Source organism: Heliconius melpomene, chromosome 6, assembly GCF_056956725.1.
Source record: "Heliconius melpomene rosina isolate 202511_hmr_F chromosome 6, ASM5695672v1, whole genome shotgun sequence".
Taxonomy (NCBI): domain Eukaryota; kingdom Metazoa; phylum Arthropoda; class Insecta; order Lepidoptera; family Nymphalidae; genus Heliconius; species Heliconius melpomene.
The window spans coordinates 9,235,588-9,257,936 of NC_140394.1; the positions used below are offsets into that span (position 1 = coordinate 9,235,588).

Below are 22,349 nucleotides of genomic sequence, written 5' to 3' on the forward strand. Positions count from 1 at the left end.
TCTTATTTGAGGAAATGTTTAAATTTAAATATACTTTCCTTTTTGTAAGTTTACATCAGTTGATCTTGTAGGTACCGAATACTACTTAACATTAGGCTCTTTCAAACCTAAGAGTATGTGGAATAAAGTGTAAATTCAAATATTTATAATATTATATTTTATAATATGGAATAAATTATATCCCAGGAAAATATACTTGCAAATAATTTAAATACTACTATGTAAAATTAAATAAATTTGAGCTAGTTTCAGTGTAATTGTATTTATTTTTAATCACTTTAAAATATTATGATTATAGATATTTTTCGTGCCAGTTTTGAGTTCGATTCCCACTCGGAGAATGAAATATCCTCGCTTTGTTAACGAGGCAATCGCCGCTTTTAGCATTACCACTCAACTCCCAATGAAAGTAGGTAACGAAATGCCTTAGTGGGAACGGAGTACACTAGGTTCTCAGGTTCCCTCTAGCTACTCTGCCATGTGCGGAATTCAGTGTAAAGCTAAAGAAATATAAGGAATAATTAGGGATAATAAAAAACTCTAAAAAGTTCTTATTTGCATATTTATTTTCATTACATCAGTTCTTATAAGTAAATATATACAAAACCTCAAATATCACAATTAAATTAGCAATACATAGTCTAGTGATGAGTAAGTATTATTTGATTGTAATAGTTCTTGAGACTGTTTGGTGACAGTAAAATAATTAAAATAATATTTGAAAACAAAAGAGATTCCTTAATTTTTTTATTTTCATAAATTATAGATTCTGTTCTATATATCGTCGTTTTCAAATTAAACTGAAAGAACAAAAAAAGACCACCTACCGACATACAAAAGAAACCAACCAAAAACATTTGTTAAATAACAATTTAATTAAAATTTACAGATAAACAAAAAAAAATATAAATAACTTGTAAACGTCGACTTAGAAACATCATATCAATAAAGCTAAAATAGGTTTAATAAATTTGCTCCAATTTTACGCTCTATCCCTCATATATCAGGGTAGCAGAAAAAATCTAGTGTCAAAACACTTCGTTCTCCGTTTTCCTCAACATTGCAAACTATATTGCCAAAGCTTGAAAATTGAACCCACTATAGCCAATAATAAATGAATATTATAAAAAAAACTATTAATAGCAAATGATCTATTCATTCATTCGACATCTGCCTCGATAGTATTGGAATTTCGCTTTTTACTATCCCTCCTTTTTATGTTCACGGAAAACGTTGGGCTTTTTTTCACTGGCGTAATGAGATTAACCTTCGTCGTAACGAGGGGTGTACAAATTTTGACGATCAAACCTCGCTTTGGGATTCAGCTTTTACTTTTTTTGCTGCTTTATTTTTTATTTATTATTTTTTGCATTTTTTGGAGAAAATGCTGAGAAGTGGTGATTTACTACATGCATAGTTTGGAGCTTAACTCCTTATGAAGTCAGTAAAATAAAAAGAAAGAATAACTGTAAACGCCACAGGTTCGATTCTCACTCGAGGAAATGGAAATATTCAATATTTTCATTTCTTCGCTCTGGTAGGCACAGCGCTGTGTTGAGTTCCGCTACTCAACACGCAATGCAGATCCGGCAAAAAAGTCGAGAACGGAAGTGTCTCAATGGAAACAGTACCTTAACCCAAGGTTTCCTCTACCTTCCATATGTACCCATTGCTTTTGAATATTTTAGAACTTTTAGAAAATTCACTAGAAAATATAAAATATCTTAAAATTCACGGAACCATAGTAAAACGCGGTATAATTGTTACAAGAGCCTAGTTGACAGTGACGGATCGTAATGGGCAGCCCTAAAAATCGACGACCTTTTTCCATAACACGATAAAATTTATTTTTATTTCTTTTTTTGCGAATGTCTATCTTTTTTTTAACAAATGAAAAAATGAGCTCGCTTAAATCTCAGTAAACTGTCATAAACAATTTATATCATAATTGAATATAAAATATTAACTAAATTAAAAATATTAATATATTTTATAGTTGATCTAGGACCTAAGTTACTGTAGTGAAACGTGAAGTGTGGGTTCGATTCTGAAACTAAATTCTAAGAATGATATTCTACCATAAAAATATTTATGTAAGATAATTAAAATACATGAACTATTTACTATTTTAAATTTTTAGCTAAAGCGACTGTAGCATATTTTTTATTTACAAATAATAAACGTATTTTACGTTTTACGATTGTGTTTAAACATGAGAATGTGAACTGGCAACCACCGCGTAACCTAACCGCTTTTTATTTATTTTAGTGTCAATATTCTTTTAGATACAATAGTAATTTAAAAAATACTTTATTTTTCATTCACCAAACAGTCTCAAAAATTTTTTCGCAGCAATTCCTAAGAGTTAATATACTATACAAATTGTGTATATCAATCTCAGTAGTATATAATTATTTACATCCATTTGCATTTTTTATCTGCATTTTATATTTTGTTGTATTTCTTATCTGTGTCTAGCATAAAAATATTGCACAGAATTTTTATTATTAAAATATTTCAACATTGCATGCTATTTACAGTTGACTAGGAATGCGTTTATTAAAAAATGTTTTGAACCTATTCATCTATCAAGAAAATGAAGAACAAGAAACAGTTATGGTATCTATTTTTATTTTTATCAATTTTAAAGTAAATTTTTAATATATTTAGCTTATATACACCAAAAATACATAGTGATTGTATGTAGATTATTAGTAATAACATTTTCATATATTACATTAGTAGCTTCTTCGGTGAGTATTTAAATTATTAATTTAAAAATTAAAAACAAAAATAATAATTTGATTTATTTCCTAACTTTCTGCCCCATTTTCGAGGTGATGCATGATGAATGGGGGAGTTCAGCCTGCGTTTTCTTACCAGGGCGAGAAAAAACTGTTCCCCCCCTATAGAAATCGAATCCACAGTTGTGGGTTGACGCGTTTATAATCAGACTTCTACTTATCAATTTTGTTGTTTTCTTATTTCTATTATAAACAAATTTAAACATCGATTTTTAAAAGGCAATTTGAAAGAATATTAATATGAATATAGTACATTAATTTACAGTTATTTTTCTTATATTTCTAACATTAATAAAAACTGGGCATAATTTTTATTTGTCTTACGGAAGGGGGAGATGTAACAATTAAATTGTATCTACACTTATAGAAGTTTCTAAAAACGTGCAGGAGTTTTCTTTTGGTTTCTATTCGAAATAAGTCCTTAAAAATATAATACAATATCTAAAGCATAATACATTTTTTTACATTCATAGACACATCTCTATCTATATGTATATAATCAAACTCTTCAAGTAAAACTACCGGAACAGGAAAAAAAAATTTTTGGTTTGTCATTTTAGAGCCCCAGTCCCAGTTTCAATATTTTCATTTCTACCCTCTGTTAACTAGGTTATGCATGGCGATTCCTTTGCCTTCCCGCTATGTGCGCTCTTAAATAAAAAATAAAACTAAATACTATAAAAATTTAAGAGTGATTTACTTACTATGTAATGACTATACAATATTTACTTATACGTAGGATATAAATTTATACTCCCTTTTAGATGCATGATTTTTTTTTCATAAACTTTTTTGATTTAAGAAAAATAAAATATAAAAAAATTATAAAACTAAAATGTACACTAATGTGTAAATAGCACATATGTATGTATAAAGGACAAAAATAATATATTTAATAAATCTATACATTAACTAAAAAAAATACTGCGTAACTGCGCACGGTAGAACGCCGATATTTAGGGAGTCAATAACAGTTCATTCTCATATTATAATATGAGAATATACTTATACATTTTAACAGACTGAGATCAGATCGAGAACGAACCGTGACTGTCACTATAGTGTGAATTTTTCCTTAGCATGTAGGTACCATTGGGAATGTATGTATGTTAAAAGATTTTCTTGAAATTCCAAGGTAAACGGGAAACAATAGTTTTTTATGTTCACGTAAATGCACTTACTAGCGGCTCTTATTTTATGTTATTATAAAAAAATTCAATGCCATTGTTTTTAAATTACACAAAAAAAGTAATACTATCCTAGTCATTTAAAAAAACAACCAGTCTCGCGACGCAAATATTGACAAAGGAAATTGCTTAGATTAAGTTGTTGCGCACATTAATTTTAGTATGAAAAAAATATAATGAAAAAACAACATTAACTCCCCTTTTGTTATCTGGGTTAATGGTCTATGTCGTTATACGCAGATTCAAAGTTAGCTTTTACAAAAAACGTTGTAAGGAAAATATTGGACAGTGTTATGGCTCAGTTCTAATATATCTAACAATATAGTGGTTATAGGCTCGAACCCTACTTTAAATTTCAGAAGGATTCCGTTACTCATCAAGCCTTATCTTCAAAAGAAATAGAAAATGGAAACAAAATTATTTAATAGTCCTCTCCGAAAAAAAAATTAATAGTAGGCAATTTACGAAGAAATCAAAATTAAAATAGCATATAGTAAAATAGCAGCAGAATTATGAGGAGCTTGAGAAGCAAGAGCTGAAGCAGGATTGCTAACACAAGATCTAAACTCGTGGAAATCAGCTCTCGTTATAGCACAGTAGTGGACGTGGACGCACGCAGTGTCGCAGTCGGAGACGTCTGTTGTGTGCCGTACTCGAAGCGCTGTTAAGTACCTGGTTCAAATATAGTTTTTGGGGTGAGAAATGTGATAAAAAACATTAAATATATGTATGGCTTTTAAAATATATTCAATAACGTAATCTTCGTACACTTCAAATGAAGTTAAACCCTAGTATTAAAGTTGGAGTCCCCCATTTTCGCCAAATTCTGGAGGCACGCCTAAATTTAATATTAAATATACGTGAAATATATATGATCCGATTAAAGAACTTCATTTAAAAATACGTAGGTATATCTACTTCTATTGGAATTATGTATTCAGCAAATACTTAGTAAGTAATGTCCGGTCATGATGATTCCTTATCTTCTCAGCGAGGGTGTCCAGTGAAGCTGCACTAACCTCCCTCAGACCGTAGTACTGGGTCACATTGTACTCCACCGACCAGTGCGCTTCACCCCTCGTATTTGTTACATCTAGATAATACTGTGTGTAGTCTAGTACCTAGAATAGAAATTAATTTAAAATATCTTGTAAAGTTAAAAATTTATGTAATAATATCACTGAATTAATTTAAATTACATAATTTAACTATAAACGTCACGTTTACTATGATTTATAGATTTTGCAGGCATTTCTTTGGCCTCCAGAATTCGGCAGAAAGTGGAAAACGGAGTGTCTTGACACTAGTTCCCTCTGCCTACCCTGCTGTGTGCGGGATAAAACGTGAAGCTGATAAAAAAAAGATAAATATATGCTCAAACGAGTATACACTCATATATATTCAGGATTTTGTTTGTATATGTATATTTTGTTTGTATATACAAACAAAATCCTGATCAAACTAATTATTTCCCATGTATCAGAAGAAAAACATCACATTCATTAGAAGTTCGTTATCGTTCGGAAGCGAACACCTTGAACACGATTTAGGCGGAGTCCGCACCAGCTCAAATTAGGCTGTGTCGTGTTCCTTCATTTGTACAACCCATAGATGATTAATAAAATCTGATATATTATGGGTTTTTTTGTATTTCTATTATGAAAGAAAAAAGAAGAAAAGGGTGGTACGATATTGTGTCAAAATTGGGAAGTTTTCTATATATATGGTCGAACAAAGTTTGGAGATATATTACAAACTATCTCAATACATTTATTTGATTAATTAAGTAAATTAATATCTTAATTAAATTAATTCTTCCGAAAATATATAAACTTACCTTTCCGGTATTAGATTCAAATTTATAAAGCCTTAAGCCTGGATTGGATATGCTTCCAGCACCACGCGGTGTTAATGATGGAGCGAGAAGAGCCCAAGATACTGGTCGACCTGTAAACCAAAATTAATATAAAAGACAGCTCAGCATAAATCAAATAATATTATTGTACCAATTTAAAGTAGCTTAAACAATAATAGAAATCTCTGAATTTCTTAAAAATTGTTCCCAAATGAACTATAGGCTACTGATGAACTATTTTCACTAAGTCGCTGCTACTGCAACACACAGTATCTTGATAATTTGGCGGAAAGTGGGGAACGGAGTGTTTTAACACTACGATTTCCTTTGTCTATCCTGCTATGCCTGTAAAAACCTGAAACTACTAAAACCTAGAGAATAGATAAAACTTTGAATTCCATTAAAATAATTGGGTACCCAAAATTATCAACAGCCCGAAAACTTAAAAGTATATGATGTTTCGAGAGTAAATTTTCTCCATACATTTAAGAAAGAAGTTTAAAGTTTATTTTTCATTAGCTTCCTCACCGGGCGTCCTGTAATTTAGTCTACCTTAAATTATTTATCTAACCCAGATATCCTTAGAGAGCGCCATTATAAACACGACCCTAAAGGTATTTTGTAAATATATATTAAAATGAAGTAAATATATGTATAAAATAAATTTTTCTTTTGTATTATATACTTGTATACTATGTTTTATTTAAGCTTTTATTAATTTTAAAGTGAACAAAAAGAAACAAGAAAAAAATATATGAGCCTAAACTCGTTTAGTTTACTTGTCACCTCTGAAGAGTTCCAATATGAAGTTTTCGATCTATCATCAGACCAGCTTGATATCATCATATTAGTGTATTGATAAGTACATAAAATGTGACTGTAAAAACGACAGGATGTGGGTTCGATAACGGAGTATCTTAACACTGGGTTTCTTCTGTCTATCCTGCAGTGTGCAGGATACAGCGTGAAAAAACAAACCTTAGCCTAGATACGATAGTGTAGAACTTTAACACCAATCATTTGCGTACACTAACAGAATATGTAAGCAACAATGTAACTAACATACATGCAATACGCTCGAGAATCTCATGGGAATTAATTAATATGGATCAACTTTACGGAAACGTGTCAAAAGCTTAACATTTCACAGTGCTAACTTGACGTGTATTAATGAAATTTACTTTCAATTAATAAGAAATTGTGACATTAATAATTATTATTATAGTTATCTATATATATAAAAGGACTTGTCCTCACTGACTGAGGTAAGACGCACGCACAGCCGTAACCGCTGATGGTAAGAACGTGAAACTTGGATAGATGTTTACTTTCGTAATCTGGACATCCACTAAGAAGGGATTTTGTAAAATTTTTACCCTAAAGGGGTGAGATCGGGGTTGAAAGTTTGTATGGAAAAAAATTTAAATCGGCACTGATTCTTATAAAACTTGAAATTTAGATTTTTAACAGTATTTAATTGAACACGTGTTTCATCGTTTTCTATAATTCTCCCCCTAAGGGTGCAAATAAGGGGTTGAAAGTTTGTATGGAAAAATTCTTAAATCGCCACCGATTTTTATAAAATTTGATATTTAGACTCTTAAAAATATTTAATTGAACATATGTTTCATGGTTTTCTAGAATTCACCCCCTAAGGGTGCAAATAAGGGGTTGAAAGTTTGTATGGAAAAATCTTTATATCGCCACCGATTTTTAGAAAATTTGAAATTTACACTCTTAAAAATATTTCATTGAACACATGTTTCATGGGTTATTAGAATTCACCCTTAAATACGCAAGCGAAGCTGCGCGCGTCCGCTAGTTTTATATATTACTTAAAGATTATTCATATCTTTATCGGCTTAACATGTACCTGCCCTCTCCAACCTGTGTACCAATTCTATGGGATCTTTTTTGTTCCTGTTGGAATCTAGTATTAAAATAAGATACTCCATTACCCACTTTCCGACAAAATTTCAAAATAACGCTAGTTGAGAGGCAGAATTCAACGCCGCGTTTCATCCACCAGAACAAGGAAATAAATAATAAATGAAATAATTATTTTCCCCTTTATTTACAATCACACGCAGTTCTGTTGCGCCATAACGATAAGAAATAGATAAATGAAAATAAATGTGTAAATTTGAAATCCATTTTCATACTAAGAACTAAAACATTTTGGGTTCTTCATGGATTCTCTTCTCTATTAGAAATATTTAACTATTAGAATATTTAAATGTGAAGAAAACCAATATTATAAATAAGGTAAAATAAATAACAAGTTTACAGTTGAACGTAACAAAAATAGAAAACTTTATTTTAATCCATTAGGATTAAGGTAAGGTCTGAGTTATTTTCATTGCATCAATTAACATCCTTGGCTTAAAAAAAATATTTTTTTATATAATATCACAGATAAGATGTATAAATACCTTCACTATAAATAAGTCTAAATGTATCCGTATGTCGGTGCCCATAGAATTGGCCAGCAATAACGTCACTGAAGGCTCTGATGACGTGCAAAAGCCTGCCGTTGGCGTTAGGTGTGAGCTCTCCACCACCTGATGCTGAAGAGCTTCCGGCATTATGCCGCTCCTCTACACCTGGTCCCGCGTGGGCTACTAGGTATACCTTAAAATGGATTTTATATGAGTTTTCTAGAATAATACAGTTTTATCAATTAGAAATTTTTTGTAATAGTTTGAAAAGCATTAAAAAGTATATCAAATATAAATAATTAAAACAAGCTACTACTTAATTAATGTTTAGCAAGAATAAAAGTAAAATGAATGTAGGCGTTATTTATTTAGTCTTAAACAGAAAAGGATAAAGGAAAAATAAACTTAGTTTTCACGTTCTTAATCATTTTTAAAATAGGACGTAGATTTAATTTTATTAAGTAAACAGACATTAAATAATGGCGTAGTAGCACGCCGTCTAGCTGTAAGCGCAACGGTTGTGAGTTCTACTCTCATTTCTCGTCTAATATCAAGACAATAAGTTGAATTCTTAATGTTTAGAAACGTACGTAGAGAATAACACTATTAAATCCAGGATACAGCATAAATAGCTATGACAAAAAAATAGAAATTAATAATCCAAGTAAATACAAATACATTAAAATTCCTTACCATTTCGTTTTTTCTCCTAGCTTTACTGAGAACGTGTTCTAACCACTCCCACTGCGCCCTGCCGCGGTGGGGGCCATCAGTTTTTGCCGCACCTCCGGCCCACAGAACACTATTTAGTACCACTATCCGCAACCTGCTGTGAGACTGTTCGATTGTGTAATATCCACCTAAGGAGTAGAATAATATGTAATAGAATCTAAAACAACCTCAACTCACGACTCATGGACTTATATAATCTATTTTTATTACATTTAGGAATATTTTATACAAAACTAGAATCCAATGTAAGTTTAGCATTTGTTGTTTAATTTATTGTACCCAAGCATTTACCTGATTCACCAAAAAATCCAAATATATATTTTTTTAAAACAATATTTGGTCCCGAAAATGCTTAAAGATGTGTTGTAGTACAATAGACAGACAAACAAAAATAATACAATATGTATAGTTAAATGTATGGGATGTGTGTATTTGAGTTATTTGTAGAATAGTGTAAGATTTTTATATAGACATGTATAAACTAGCTACTCTTGCTATAAAGATGATTAAAAAATATTAATATATTACCAGTAACAAAAGTTTGTAAGGCCTCAGTGGGTAGCCACTGCATCCACATGTCGACCAGTTTCCTCGAAGGTGGTGGATCGTTATGCCCTAATGCTGGGAAAACGAACTGACTGCTAAATGTTCTACTGAGGATATCAGTTACATTTCTTACTGCTTCGAGTTTGATTTCTTCACTTAAGTGTTCCATTGATGATGATAATATGTCCCTGTAAGAAAAAAATAATTTTAAATTTGATTTATGATAGCGTCACTAATTTTTAACGCATCTGATTCAATGGTTGTAAGCTTAAATCCTACTTTTAGAGAATGAACCTAAACTTTAAATTGGAGTTAGGGTGACCACCTAATCATAAATATCTCGGGCAAAACCATTGGACATAAAATAAAAGATAATAGTAGCAGATTTATAAGAAAATTTAAATTAGCATCAAGGTTTGATCCTGCTCGGGTAACAAGATAAAAAGCAGCGTTGAGATCCATAACTCAACACACAATTACTCGAAAATTGGGCGGAAATTGGAAACCTAATGAATTAACACTGAGATCCTTCACCCTATTTTACCACGTGCGGGATACAGCGTGAAGCTAAAAAAATTGTCTTCATAGTACATAGGACAAAGGAAACCTGAAAAATACACTATCAATTACACATCCACCCAATTTTACAACCCACCCTAAGTCGAAATTCCGTTTTTACTTATCACCAAAGTTACCTTTAAATGTTTCACTAATAAATTTCGTTAACTATAAAAACTTTATACCACCAGCAAAGTTTACGGAATGTTGACAAACTCCTACACACTCTAATTTACATAGTCTAGTCGAGATTTCAGGTTCCAAATTTCAGTCCACGAGTTAAATTTCAGTCCACGAATTTTCTTTAGTAGCTTTCATAAATAGTTTTCGTTTTGTGTTTTAAAACTTTTCAAGTAAATAACTTGGTAATTTAGACAGTCGTGATTCTTAATATTAATTTTAATGAGTTGGACGATCTATTTTGGAATTGAATAGAATTTTTGTATATTGTTTACAGTAATAAATGTATACTTTTGTACTAATATTATAACAACTGGTTCGAATTGTTTTTTTTTGTATTGAATAATAATCCATTCACAGGCCAAGGCTATAAGATATGATTTGCCACATTATCCGATGAAGTCCATTGTATGTTATTGTGGATTTGTTCCCTACTTGGAGAAATAATATATTCTCTCATGGAGAAATAATATATCATTCTCATCTTTCTGCAATAATGAGCCACTCCTTCACTCAATGCCTCCAGAAATTGCCGGAAAATGAGGTGTGGAAGTGTCTTAATGGGAACGAAGTGTCACAACACTAGGTTTCGAGGTTCCCTCTGTCTACCCAGCTGTGTGCAAAATACAGTGTCAAGCTTAAAAGAAAAAAGGCTTAGACGTCTTGTCAGGCAAAAGTTAACATACATTTTGCATATCATATGCATACCTTTATGAGCTTATAGATGCGTATATACTAAACTCGATATCATTATTCTTGTTGATCTTATTTACAATTCCATAATCTATTTATATCTATATCCTTAAAATAATTAACTATGACAAACTTAATAACAGCTAGCTCCCAAAAACTAAAAATACCATAACTTAAAATATTAAATTTCGGATATATACCATTAGTTACATAAAAATTGAAAATTGTTGTTTTGTAAACAGTATATTAGCTGCCGCAAGCTATCCTATGGCGGTCACCATGCCAGCTGTTGCAGGTCCATATTTCAGAGTAATGTTCGTATTTGTGTTCCCAAACATTATCGACCGAAATGCACCCATTTATTATGATGCAATATTGTCGATGGTTCAATGTGGTCGTTTGGTGATAGAGTCGTTGCGTTTATTGGTTTGATCTTATTGGTGGGGTTTATTGTTTTATTAGTAGATTTATTCATTTTATTTGATGTGCTCATTTAAAATGATAGGGCTAGATCTGGATTTTTTTTTATCAGAGGAAAGTAGTTTATTTAATATGTGTAAGAAGAAATTGTAAGAATGTTAGAAAGTAAGACAAGAGCAACAATTTAGAAGTGAAAGGAAGATTTCAACGAATTTTCCATTTTCCGTCTTAAAATTCCCGTAGACAAAGTTGCAGGCGATAACTGTTGATAATATATAAAACAAAATTCCCTTTTAAGTATATTTATTCCATCTATTTACCACCATGACATGATAATTAAGTTATATTTTACATATAAAGCTATTAATTAAGGTAGAGTAGTCTTATATCTTCAAATGGGATCATTGAGACATTACATTGTTCATAGAAGGTCTTCCAAATTAATTTCACCGTTTAATATGAAAATTCAAATTTAGATAGTATGAGGCGAAAATTTGTAATCACACGTGATGGAAATTGCTTTTATAATTAAAGTACACATACGTACGAGTACGTCTATCCTTTAATCCTTTTCGTAACCTTAAGCAATTTTGCCAAATACACAGGCTTCAGAATCTTCTTACTTTGTTTTTTGTACTTAATATTTTTATTGCTTTCACTTTATTCTTATCTAAATCAATCACGCTGTATCCCGCACACAGCAGAATAGACAAGGAATCCTAGTGTTAAGACACTCCGTTCTCCACTTTACGCCGAATTCTCCTCCAGAGCGAAGAAACGGAAATATAAATTAAAAAAAATATATTTCATCTCCTCTAGTGGGAATCGAACCCACAACCTGTTGCGCTTACAGTGACGCGCTTACGGCTCTGTGCTACGACAGGCCTCTAAAACTGTAATTATTTATACAAAATAATATAGAATACCAATAATATACTAACATCTGTAAATTAAATATATTTATAGCATGAAACAAAACAAATAATAGGTGAAAACACGTATCCTAACTCCTAACAACGAATACTAACCCAGTCCAAAGCACAAACTCGAGTGTGTCTGGGTGTCTCTCCGCCATGAAGGAAGCAGCACTCTGTATGAGCGGCCACGAGCTGTCACAGGTGTGGTCGCGGTGGCGGCCGTTGCGGTGGTTGTGCTCACTGCTGCCTCTGTTGTGTTTGCAACCTATGGAAGATAAAAGACTATTTTATTTTGTATATTTTTAAAGTGTTATTGCATACTGAGAAAATATTATAATACACTTAGGCGTGGTTTTCTAGAGGCGTAAGTTTTAATTCCAGTGCGTCCAATTTTTTATACGTTTTCTCAAAAGTATGATTATCTTATATAGGACTTTTTGATTTATTAATAATTTCAAGAACAGAAGATAATTCTTTAGTTTCTCCATTACTGATGAACTTTTAACGAGTTCCACTTCCATTTTTGTTGCATTATTATAGTTGTTAAGAATTGTTTAGATCATCAAAAATGAGTAAAATCGTAATTACATTTCTTAATTAGCTACCCTCACGCGGCTTCGCCCGCTTGAACTATACGAATATTTATTTAATATTATTAAATGTACATGTGTGCTTACACTTAATAAATCATAATTTTCCACTTTTTAGCTCTTAAAAATGTTTATAATTAATAGAATAATGTTTATTTATTTCTTATCTATCTAGGCGGTCAGAACGCGCGCAAACTTTAACTTTAAATTTTACTTATTGTTTTTGAAGAAAAAAAAAGAAATCGAATGCCATATTAGAATGCATTATTAGTACTGTTCGTATCTCAACTTGGAGCAAATCTCGATGTTGCAATTCGAGTTGCGCCGTAGCGTACGTGTAACGAATGTTAACTACCGTTTTGTGACGCTAGTATCAGGGGTGTGCTTACACAACTCTTGGGTGTTATTTATGTATATAATTTATAGGGTTTTCTTTTATTTATACTTATTCATATACAGCTTCACGCTTTTTCCCGCAAAGTAGGGTAGGCTGAGTGATAGTTTTAAGGTATTTTAAATATTTAAGTAAAATTAAAATAATTAATTTCTCTGACTGGTGATCGAATCTCAATCACAAGCATTGATGTTAAAGTAAGATGCTTACCACTGCGTTACTATTACGTATTTAATTTTTTTCTTCCTCATTAAGCATATATTTCTATAAATCGAAATTTAAATACTATATTACCTATATTATCAAACTAATATTACAACACATTTACATTGACAATATTTTAATTAAAATACATGATTTTCTCAAAAAAAAATATAATACGCATAAGTCGTACATAACGCGATTATTTCATCAATATTATTAAGCGATTTTGGTGGTCTTTGTTTTTTTATAAATAACGCTTTACGGCCCTCGGAACAGAATAAAAATTCTCCTTCTTCTTCTTCTTCTTCTCTCCCTTTAAAAAATTATAACCAACTTTAAAAATTATAAATTACAAAAATTATACTCAAAAAAACTTCTCCAAACAATTGTACATAAACATGTAGAACAAGATGTTTACTTTAGTTTCCGTTTCATAACGCCCAGTAACATCGATCCTTAAGCCTGGAGCTACGTGGTATAAATTAGAACTAACTCGACCCGCTACGTGATTTGCTACGATTGCTACGAGTTTGTTTTATAGATTATTTTTTAATTTTTTAAATATTTTTTGGTGGTTTTAGTTTGTAGGTAAACTATTATTGTTTTTATGTAAGCACGACAGATTGTGGGAACGATCTGGAAACGAAGGAAAGCGTAGCCTTTAGTTCCGCTACTAAAAACTCAATGCCTCAAAAATATGTCGTAAAGTAAAGAAAGGTAATGGTCTGGTCTGGTCTTAATGAGGACGGAGTGTTCCGAGTGGATTAACCCTAGGTTCCAAAGATCGCTCTGCCTACCCTGCTACCAAGTCTAAATCTAATAAAAATCACAGAAATTATGTAAAATTTATATTTATGCATCCATAAGTAAATTATCACTCGCGACATAATATATTTAAGGGAAAAAGCAGAAAAAACCTTGTATGTTATTAAGACACTCTGCTCAATATTTTGCACCAGATTTTCAAGAGCCGTGATGAATGGCAGAACTCAACACCGCGTTTTGTCTTGTTACTAGAGATATAAATGGACAATACGCTTCCTCGAGAGTTATATACGTATTAAATTTTCTTACCATAAGAGCCACGGTCGTGAATTTAAAATTTAGCATATACATAAATAAATATATTTCATTTTACGCCCCAAAAATATTATAATAATATAACACATTTAAATACAAAATACACAAAGTCCACTATATTTTGTTAACAAATTCAACAAGATCATAATACTTTAGTTAAATAACACGAACAACCATATTTTCCTGTTAGCATGTATTAGTTCTAATTACACTCTGTTACCCATTCCGGGGAAGTTGCCGCAAGCAAAAACACGATTATGCCACAATAAAGTACGGTTAAAAATTAAAAACAAAATTTTCGTATTCAATGCTCACCTCTATGTAACTCGGGGGAGTTGTGAAAGGGGTCATAATGAAGATCGGTGATGTGCCAGAAGTATCCTGGAAAGAAAATTTTGAATTTAATACTTACAAGGTTAATTTATGGGGTCAGTAATGTTAATTAAATGCTTAATTGGAATTATAGTCGTTTTGGGATGTTTCTATATTCGGGTTTTGTTATTTCTGCTGCGTTTGGTTATCTGGTTATACTGAGATATTTTTTTTTTCAGCTTTACGGTATATCCCACATATAGCAAATTAGGCAGAGGGAACCTGGGGCACTAGTGTTAAAACACATTCGTTCTCCAACGACGATGGGACTGAAAATCCTTTTAAATTTAAATTTCGTTGGTTTGGTTATGAACAGGTTCAAACAAAACTTTTAGTCGAATTAAGTTATATATATTTTAGATGTTGCTTAATTATCTTCACTACCAAAACGACGATATTAGCGACTATTTAGATATAGTTATTATAATTTAAATTGGCATTCAGTGCAAACAACTTAATTTATGCGTCTGTTTTTTAATTGAAATTTAATAGCCGTAGGGATATTATTACTAATGTTTTATATTATAACTAGATAATGTTTATAGCCAATGTGTTTTTTTTAAACCACACGATGTCTTTTTACCTGAAGCCCCGTTGTACCTTTAAAACATTGTGTGTTAAACGTAACTCAACGCCGTGTTTTGTCAAGGAAATAAAAATAATTCATAATTTTGAATGGGAACTGAACCCACTAACATCACATCATATACAGTTTTTTTTTAATTTACTTCAATCAGTTTAATTTACGTTTTCTCGTAAAGAGATCTACTGAATGATTTAATGAAGAAAGCAACAGTTTATATAGAAACAAAACGGATAATCTATTCTATAGCACTTCTATATTCAACAATTGGACGTAATTTTCTCAACAAATTATGTCACTAAAAGACGATAATAATATTATTTTTCAAAGGAAACTTTAGAAAAGGTTCTTTTAACAAAATCTTTATACAAATTACACATTTTTTCCAACAAATTTTAATATCATTTAAAAGTTATTACGTACTGTTTTACAGAAAAACTTTTCAGGCAGACGCGACAGCCGTTAAAGCAATATATTTATTAGAGTTTAGACCTTCAAGAACACCAGATGCCTGCCTTGTTTCATAAATTAGTGTCGGTACAAACAAAAATTATTTCAACTTGAATATACAAATGGAATTTTTTGAGAGTATATGACATTTCAGCTTCACGTCATCTCGCATATAGCAGGGTAGGAAGAGGGAACCTAATGTTAACACGCACCGTTCCCCACTTTCCGTAGAATATTCAAGGCATTGCGAGAGTCACGGTTTACCTTATTTCAGCAAAAAAATATATTACCACGCGTAAGAATCGAATTCATAACCCTCAAATTCATAATAAATAATAATAATAATAATAAAACTCTTTATTTCACACCATAATACATAGCATAACTTAAAATTAACAATAGCTTATAAAATAATAAAATGTGAAAAAGGCGGCCTTATCACTAAAAGTGATCTCTTCCAGGCAACCGAATTGTAGGAATAGATAGAGGGGTGCGGGCATAGTGCGTGGGAAAAATAATTATGACAGTACACGAAAATAAAAACTATATATATATATAAATATATATACTAGAAATATATAAAAATAGAGTATAATACATATAATGCATAAATATAATAAATCATATACATAAATATTCATAAATATACAATAATGATACACTACAGTTGTAGATAATAGTTTTTTACTTTATATTTAAACGCTCTTATAGACTTAGACTGCCTTATAGTACGTGGAAGGGCATTCCATAGTTTCGCTGCTTGTACCGTGAACGATTCACTGTAACAACGAGTATGGCACAAAGGTATCTCCAGCACATTATCTTTTTGGGAGCGGAGACTTAGTGGAAGACGGGAGTTGGAACCGAGAAAGGAAAAACGCTGCTTAAGGTAGGTTGGAGTTTCAGGGTGGAACAGGATAGAGTAGAGAAGAGAAAGAGTGTGCAGATTTCGACGGTCTTTAATAGGAAGCCAGCCAAGTCGAGTACGATACTCACTGACATGATCGAACTTCTTCAGTCCGAAAATGAATCTAATAACCAGGTTTTGGAGGCGTTCCAACTTGTTAAGCAGTTGCTGCGATAAATCCAGGTAACAGGTGTCAGCATAATCTAGGATAGGTAGCAAAAGTGTGTGGGCTAGGGTTATTTTAGTTTTGATTGGCAGAATATTTTTCCATCTTTTTAACCTACCTATAGCGCAGTACAATTTGCGGCTCAACTTAGAAACTTGAGGAGCCCAGGAGAGACTGCTGTCCACCATGATACCTAAATTTTTGACAGTGCAACAGTATTCCAAATTACAGGTGTCGAAGACTGTAGGAGGAAGGGTGGGAAAATTGATCTTGGATAGTTGTCTAGGATTGCCGAGAATACACACTTGAGACTTTTTAGGATTTATAGATAAACCGTAAGACTTGCTCCAGGTACTAATTGTTAGCAGGTTGGAATTAATTAGACTAATAGCCCTCGCAATGTCTTGTACGTCCGTGGTTGTATAAATCTGTAAGTCATCAGCGTATAAGTGAAAAGGCAAGGATAAAAGTTTGGTGACGGAATTTATGAAGATGGAGAAAAGTAAAGGAGAAAGTACTCCACCCTGGGGAACACCAGCATTAAGGCGGCAAACAGATGACAGTTTTTCATTTAAACGAATGTACTGCTCTCGATCATGTAGATAGGAATAAAACCATTCAGTAGCCTCTGATGAAATATTAATAGACTTTAGAACAGCTAAGAGGATTTCGAAATCTACTGTATTAAAAGCGTTAGAAAAGTCTAAGAGAGCGAGAATAGTTACTTGTCGATTGTCGATTCCATATCTTATATCATCATTGACCTTATTGAGCGCAGTGACAGTGCTGTGACCAGGGCGGAAACCAGACTGGAAGGGAGATAAGATATGATTTTTGGTAAGAAAGGAGGAGAGTTGTTCATGGACTATACGTTCTAGTATTTTGGACAGGAACGGAAGGATAGAGATCGGGCGATAGTCTGTAAAGGAAGTGGGGCTAGACACTTTAGGTATAGGAACAACTATCGCCTTGCACCAGATATCAGGGAAAGTGTTTGAGAAAAGGGAATAGTTGAAAATATGGCACAGGATCGGAAGTACAGTCTTCATGGTTAAAAGAATCATTTTCCGACTGATTCGGTCACTGCCAATAGCATCGGACTTAATGGCAAGAACATGCTTCTTCACTTCGTCGGGAGAAATAGAAGTGAAATGAAAGGGATAAGGACCAGAAATTGAAGGGATAGACTTAATAGTATTGATTTTAATATCTTGACTTAATAAGTTGACATTCGCGAAGTGCTGATTCATTTCGTTGATATCCGTTCTATCGCCTAACGCAGCAGTTTTTCGTGAGCGTCCTATACCCATTGAGTCGAGGAATTTCCAAACACTAGCAGAATTGCAATTTTCGATAGAGTTATAAATAAAAGTGCGTTGTGCATCCCTGCAAGTTTTGTTACATCGGTTCCGTAGTATTTTGAACCTGTTAAGGTTTTCCTCAGTAGGATTTCTTTTGTACTTCGATTTAGCCGAGTTACGTTTTACCATAAGTTCTTTAATATCTTCCGTTAGCCAGGGGGCAGGAAGGTGCTTGAGTTTTATTGGTCGAAGTGGAGCGTGCAAGTCAAAAAGCTCAATTAAAAGGGAGTTAAATATAATAATTTTTTCATTAACAGTTGGAGCATTTAATACACTCTCCCAATCTATATTATTTAGATCTTGTAAGAAAGCTTCATTGTTAAAGTTTTTAAAGCTTCTACGCATGATTATAGTAGGTTTAATTTTGGGTGTACGAATTTTATAACTCATATATATAAGGTCGTGATATGAGAACGCTTCTGCACACAACTGACCATAAGTAGCGACTTGCTCATTCGACGAAACGATCATTAAGTCTAATTGTGACGGAGTGGTATTAGGAAAGAAGTGGGTAGCGTTAGTGGGTAGAAGATTAAGATTAGCACTTTTAATAATATTTTGTAATCGACTAGCACGCCAGTCATTTTTAATTAGACAAGTATTAAAATCTCCCATTATGATGGTATGATCAACACCTGGAACATACCTGTCTAGCAAAGTTTCAAATGTGTCAAAATAATTTATATGAAGTAAAGGGCTGTATAGGACACCAAGTAATAGTTTTAATGTGCCAAATAACACTTCAATAAAAATATGCTCAGAAGTATTTGAGTATAGTGTAGGAGATTTGTCGAGAATAGAAAAGGGGATGTGGCTGCGTAAGTAGATAGCAACTCCACCACCGCCTTTCCCTGTACGGTCATTACGAATAAGATGGAAGCCGGGTAAAGCATAGGATGTGGATGGTAAGGAAGGCTTTAGGAAAGTTTCGGAAACTAGGATCGCGTGAACGTTTTTGGCATCAAAGGAAGCTAGGAGATCGAGATAAACATTATTCCTCAGCGGTACCGTGGCCTCTATTAAAACGTTAACTTTACTCATATTAAAATATTAACCGTACTTATTTTCAACCTCAACTACAACCTCGTATTTTAAAAAGAATAAAAATATAAAAATATTTTTTCATACAAAAATACCCTATCTGCCGTCTTGCCGCATGAGTAAGCTCGTGTGATCGTACTTAACGTAGAAATACAATTCAAAAGAGAATTATTTTGTTTCGAATGATTTTTCTTAAACATGTGTATGTATATTTGTATTTTAAATATTTATTTAAAAGCTATTTAAATGTTTATTTTACAATCTTTTACAATGTGAATTTTTCAAAGGGCTATTGGCGCACCCACCATAGCAAAAAGTCTAGTCAATTTATAAGTAGTGTTCAGCTCGCAGCTTCGCCTGCATGGACTATTTAATTATAGATATTAAGTAGTTGAGGTCGATTACTACTCACATAATATTATAAATCTGCAATATTATCTTCTTTTTTCAGCTTTACGCTGTATTCCACATATAGCAGGGTGGGTAGATAGAAGAAACCTAGGAACCTTGTGTTAGAATACTCCGTTCCCATTATGATTACCGTTACCGAATTGAATATTTAATTTTCTCGAATGGGGATCGAACCCACAAACGTCTCGTTTACATTTACGCACTTGTGCCTCCGTTCCACGATTGGCCTCTAAATGTATGCTTAGTACAAATATTTTCATTTCATACACGTTGACGTTGTTGAGTTCTTACGTGTAGAATATTTATTTTATTTGCAACTGAAAGTTACAAAATTCTAAGTTCGTTCTAAAATGCAAAACGTAAAAATTCACACTTCAACAAACTTTTCGTATTCATCTTAGAAAAATCTAAAGAGATTTCAAATGCCGTGATTTATGTTCTCAGTCGTAGCTATGTGTACAAGTAATATAGAAGCCACTTTAATAAACCCAGGAAGTTTTTAGGTTATAAATTTCGTTCTAAGAAAATAATTTACTTGCACTTTCTTCCCATTTTCGAGATATTGTGTGTTGAATGGCGTAACTTAACGCCACATTTTGTCTTGTTATACAGCGAGGATTTCTTTGTTGGTGAATAGAACCCTTCTTTATATTAATAAGAAAGCATTAATATCTTATTTTAATTATGGTTGATAAATACATTTTTTGCTTAATAATGATTTTAAAATTATGTATTATTTTTTTCCCAAACATGAGCTAACAAAAGAGAAATGGTTAAATTTAGAATAGATGAGAGCGATTTAATAAAATCCTTAGGGCCTTAGAAAGGACGTAACGCAATTTGAACCTGTGCCTTTTGGAAACCGTTTAAGTATGAACTCGCGAGATATTTCAAAACCCGCTATATCCAAATTTTTATGAGGTTTTTAAAACAATTGTATAGTCAAAGTATTTTTTATAGAATTTTTAAAATATTTTTTATATTAATTAATTTTTACATTAAATATAAAATTTAAAAAATGTAAAATATATTTTTTTTAGATAATAAAAGTATATATTGTAAGTATTTAATTACATACCAATTTTAGCATGTGTCAAGTCGAGCCAGAGTAGGCAGGTGATGTAAAGTGCTAGGCTGTTCGGACTCATGTTACGAGGTTACATCGTGGACGCACCCCAGAGCTTTCATCTTCTAGTTACCTGTTAACAAAATATAAATATATAAGTTTATTTAAGTTAAGAGTAAAGTCTGAGTTAAGACACTCCGTTCTCCATTTTCTGCCGAACTGTGGAGGCATTGCGGAACTCAACGCTGCACCTTTGCCCGACACCAGAGCGAAGAAATGGAAATATAGTTATAAGAAAATAATCAATTTACAAAATAAATTATATTGCCTTAATCTAAAACTCTTATAAGCTTACTGTAAAATACCTAAGTAAATGGAACTTACGAGTATAACCGTTTGAACAAAAGAAACTATTAGAGCTTTTCAATTAGTTTGCAAAGTACTTTGCTGAGTAAAACTCAACATAAAATAAGTTATTAATAGTTTTAGTAAATGAAAATTAGCTTGCGAGATTGATTATTTTATAATTTCGTTTAGTATTAACATTACTAATTGAATAACGCTATGGCACAGTAGTTTCTATAATAGTATCTAGAGGGTAGTTCTGAGTGAGAATTCACAATATTGTAAAAAAAAACGACAAAAACCAAAACAAAAGAGGGAGAGAAACCTGATATATATAATGTATATTATATGTAATATTGTTTTTATTTCAGCTTCTATTCGGTAGGTAGGGTAAGTAGAGGGAGCCTACTATTAAGACATTCGCTTCCTACTTTTCACCAAATTATAGAGACATTGCCTGTTGTGTAGCAGAACTCAACGCTGCGCTTCATCTCGACATCAAAGAGAAGAAATGAAAATATTATACATTGAATTTTCTCGAGTGAGAATCGAACCTGCAACCTATCGTGTTTACAGTCACTCGCTTGTAACACTGTGCCACCACTGGCCTCAATATTATTAGAATTGTCGTTCCAAGTCGTGTGCATGTACGAAATATAATAAAACAAAATAAAAGATAAGATTTTTTTTATCTATTTATGTCGTATATGTTATTCGTTCCATTTTATATCCTACACGTTACTCTTTTCATTTTATTAACCGACTTCTGTAAGAAAAGGAGGTTATCAATTCGACTGTATTTTTTTCGTAAATCGTCAATATCGTGTAAATAAGTTTTAATAATCTTCTTATTTCTGTTTTCATTAATAAAAGAGTTTTATATAATTCAAATTGTAAAATTAAATAAATATACAATACGTACAAAATTCGTTACAGTCGCAATTTCCCCTGAGTCATTTTCTCGTTGCATAATACTGATTACTATTGGCAATTTAATATATTATGGAAATTGCTAAATTAGATTATTTTGTTAGTAGTAAATACAATGA

At 32.1% G+C, this 22,349-nt stretch overlaps 1 protein-coding gene across 1 annotated transcript in view; it reads right to left on the minus strand.

The window, feature by feature from the left end:
- Nucleotides 1-544: 544 nt before the first annotated feature.
- The window catches only part of LOC146538396 (cyclic GMP-AMP phosphodiesterase SMPDL3A-like), a 54,440-nt gene continuing 32,635 nt past the window's right edge, over nucleotides 545-22,349 (minus strand). Inside the window, exons 2-10 of the mRNA XM_085186432.1 lie at nucleotides 20,968-21,088; nucleotides 14,914-14,979; nucleotides 12,442-12,595; nucleotides 9,545-9,750; nucleotides 8,978-9,144; nucleotides 8,279-8,477; nucleotides 5,829-5,938; nucleotides 4,940-5,112; nucleotides 545-4,663 (exon numbers count right to left, since the gene is read on the minus strand). Coding sequence (XP_085042558.1) covers nucleotides 4,453-4,663; nucleotides 4,940-5,112; nucleotides 5,829-5,938; nucleotides 8,279-8,477; nucleotides 8,978-9,144; nucleotides 9,545-9,750; nucleotides 12,442-12,595; nucleotides 14,914-14,979; nucleotides 20,968-21,037 — 1,356 coding nt within the window. The 5' untranslated portion in view covers nucleotides 21,038-21,088 and the 3' untranslated portion in view covers nucleotides 545-4,452. The remainder of the gene's footprint in view (nucleotides 4,664-4,939; nucleotides 5,113-5,828; nucleotides 5,939-8,278; nucleotides 8,478-8,977; nucleotides 9,145-9,544; nucleotides 9,751-12,441; nucleotides 12,596-14,913; nucleotides 14,980-20,967; nucleotides 21,089-22,349) is intronic.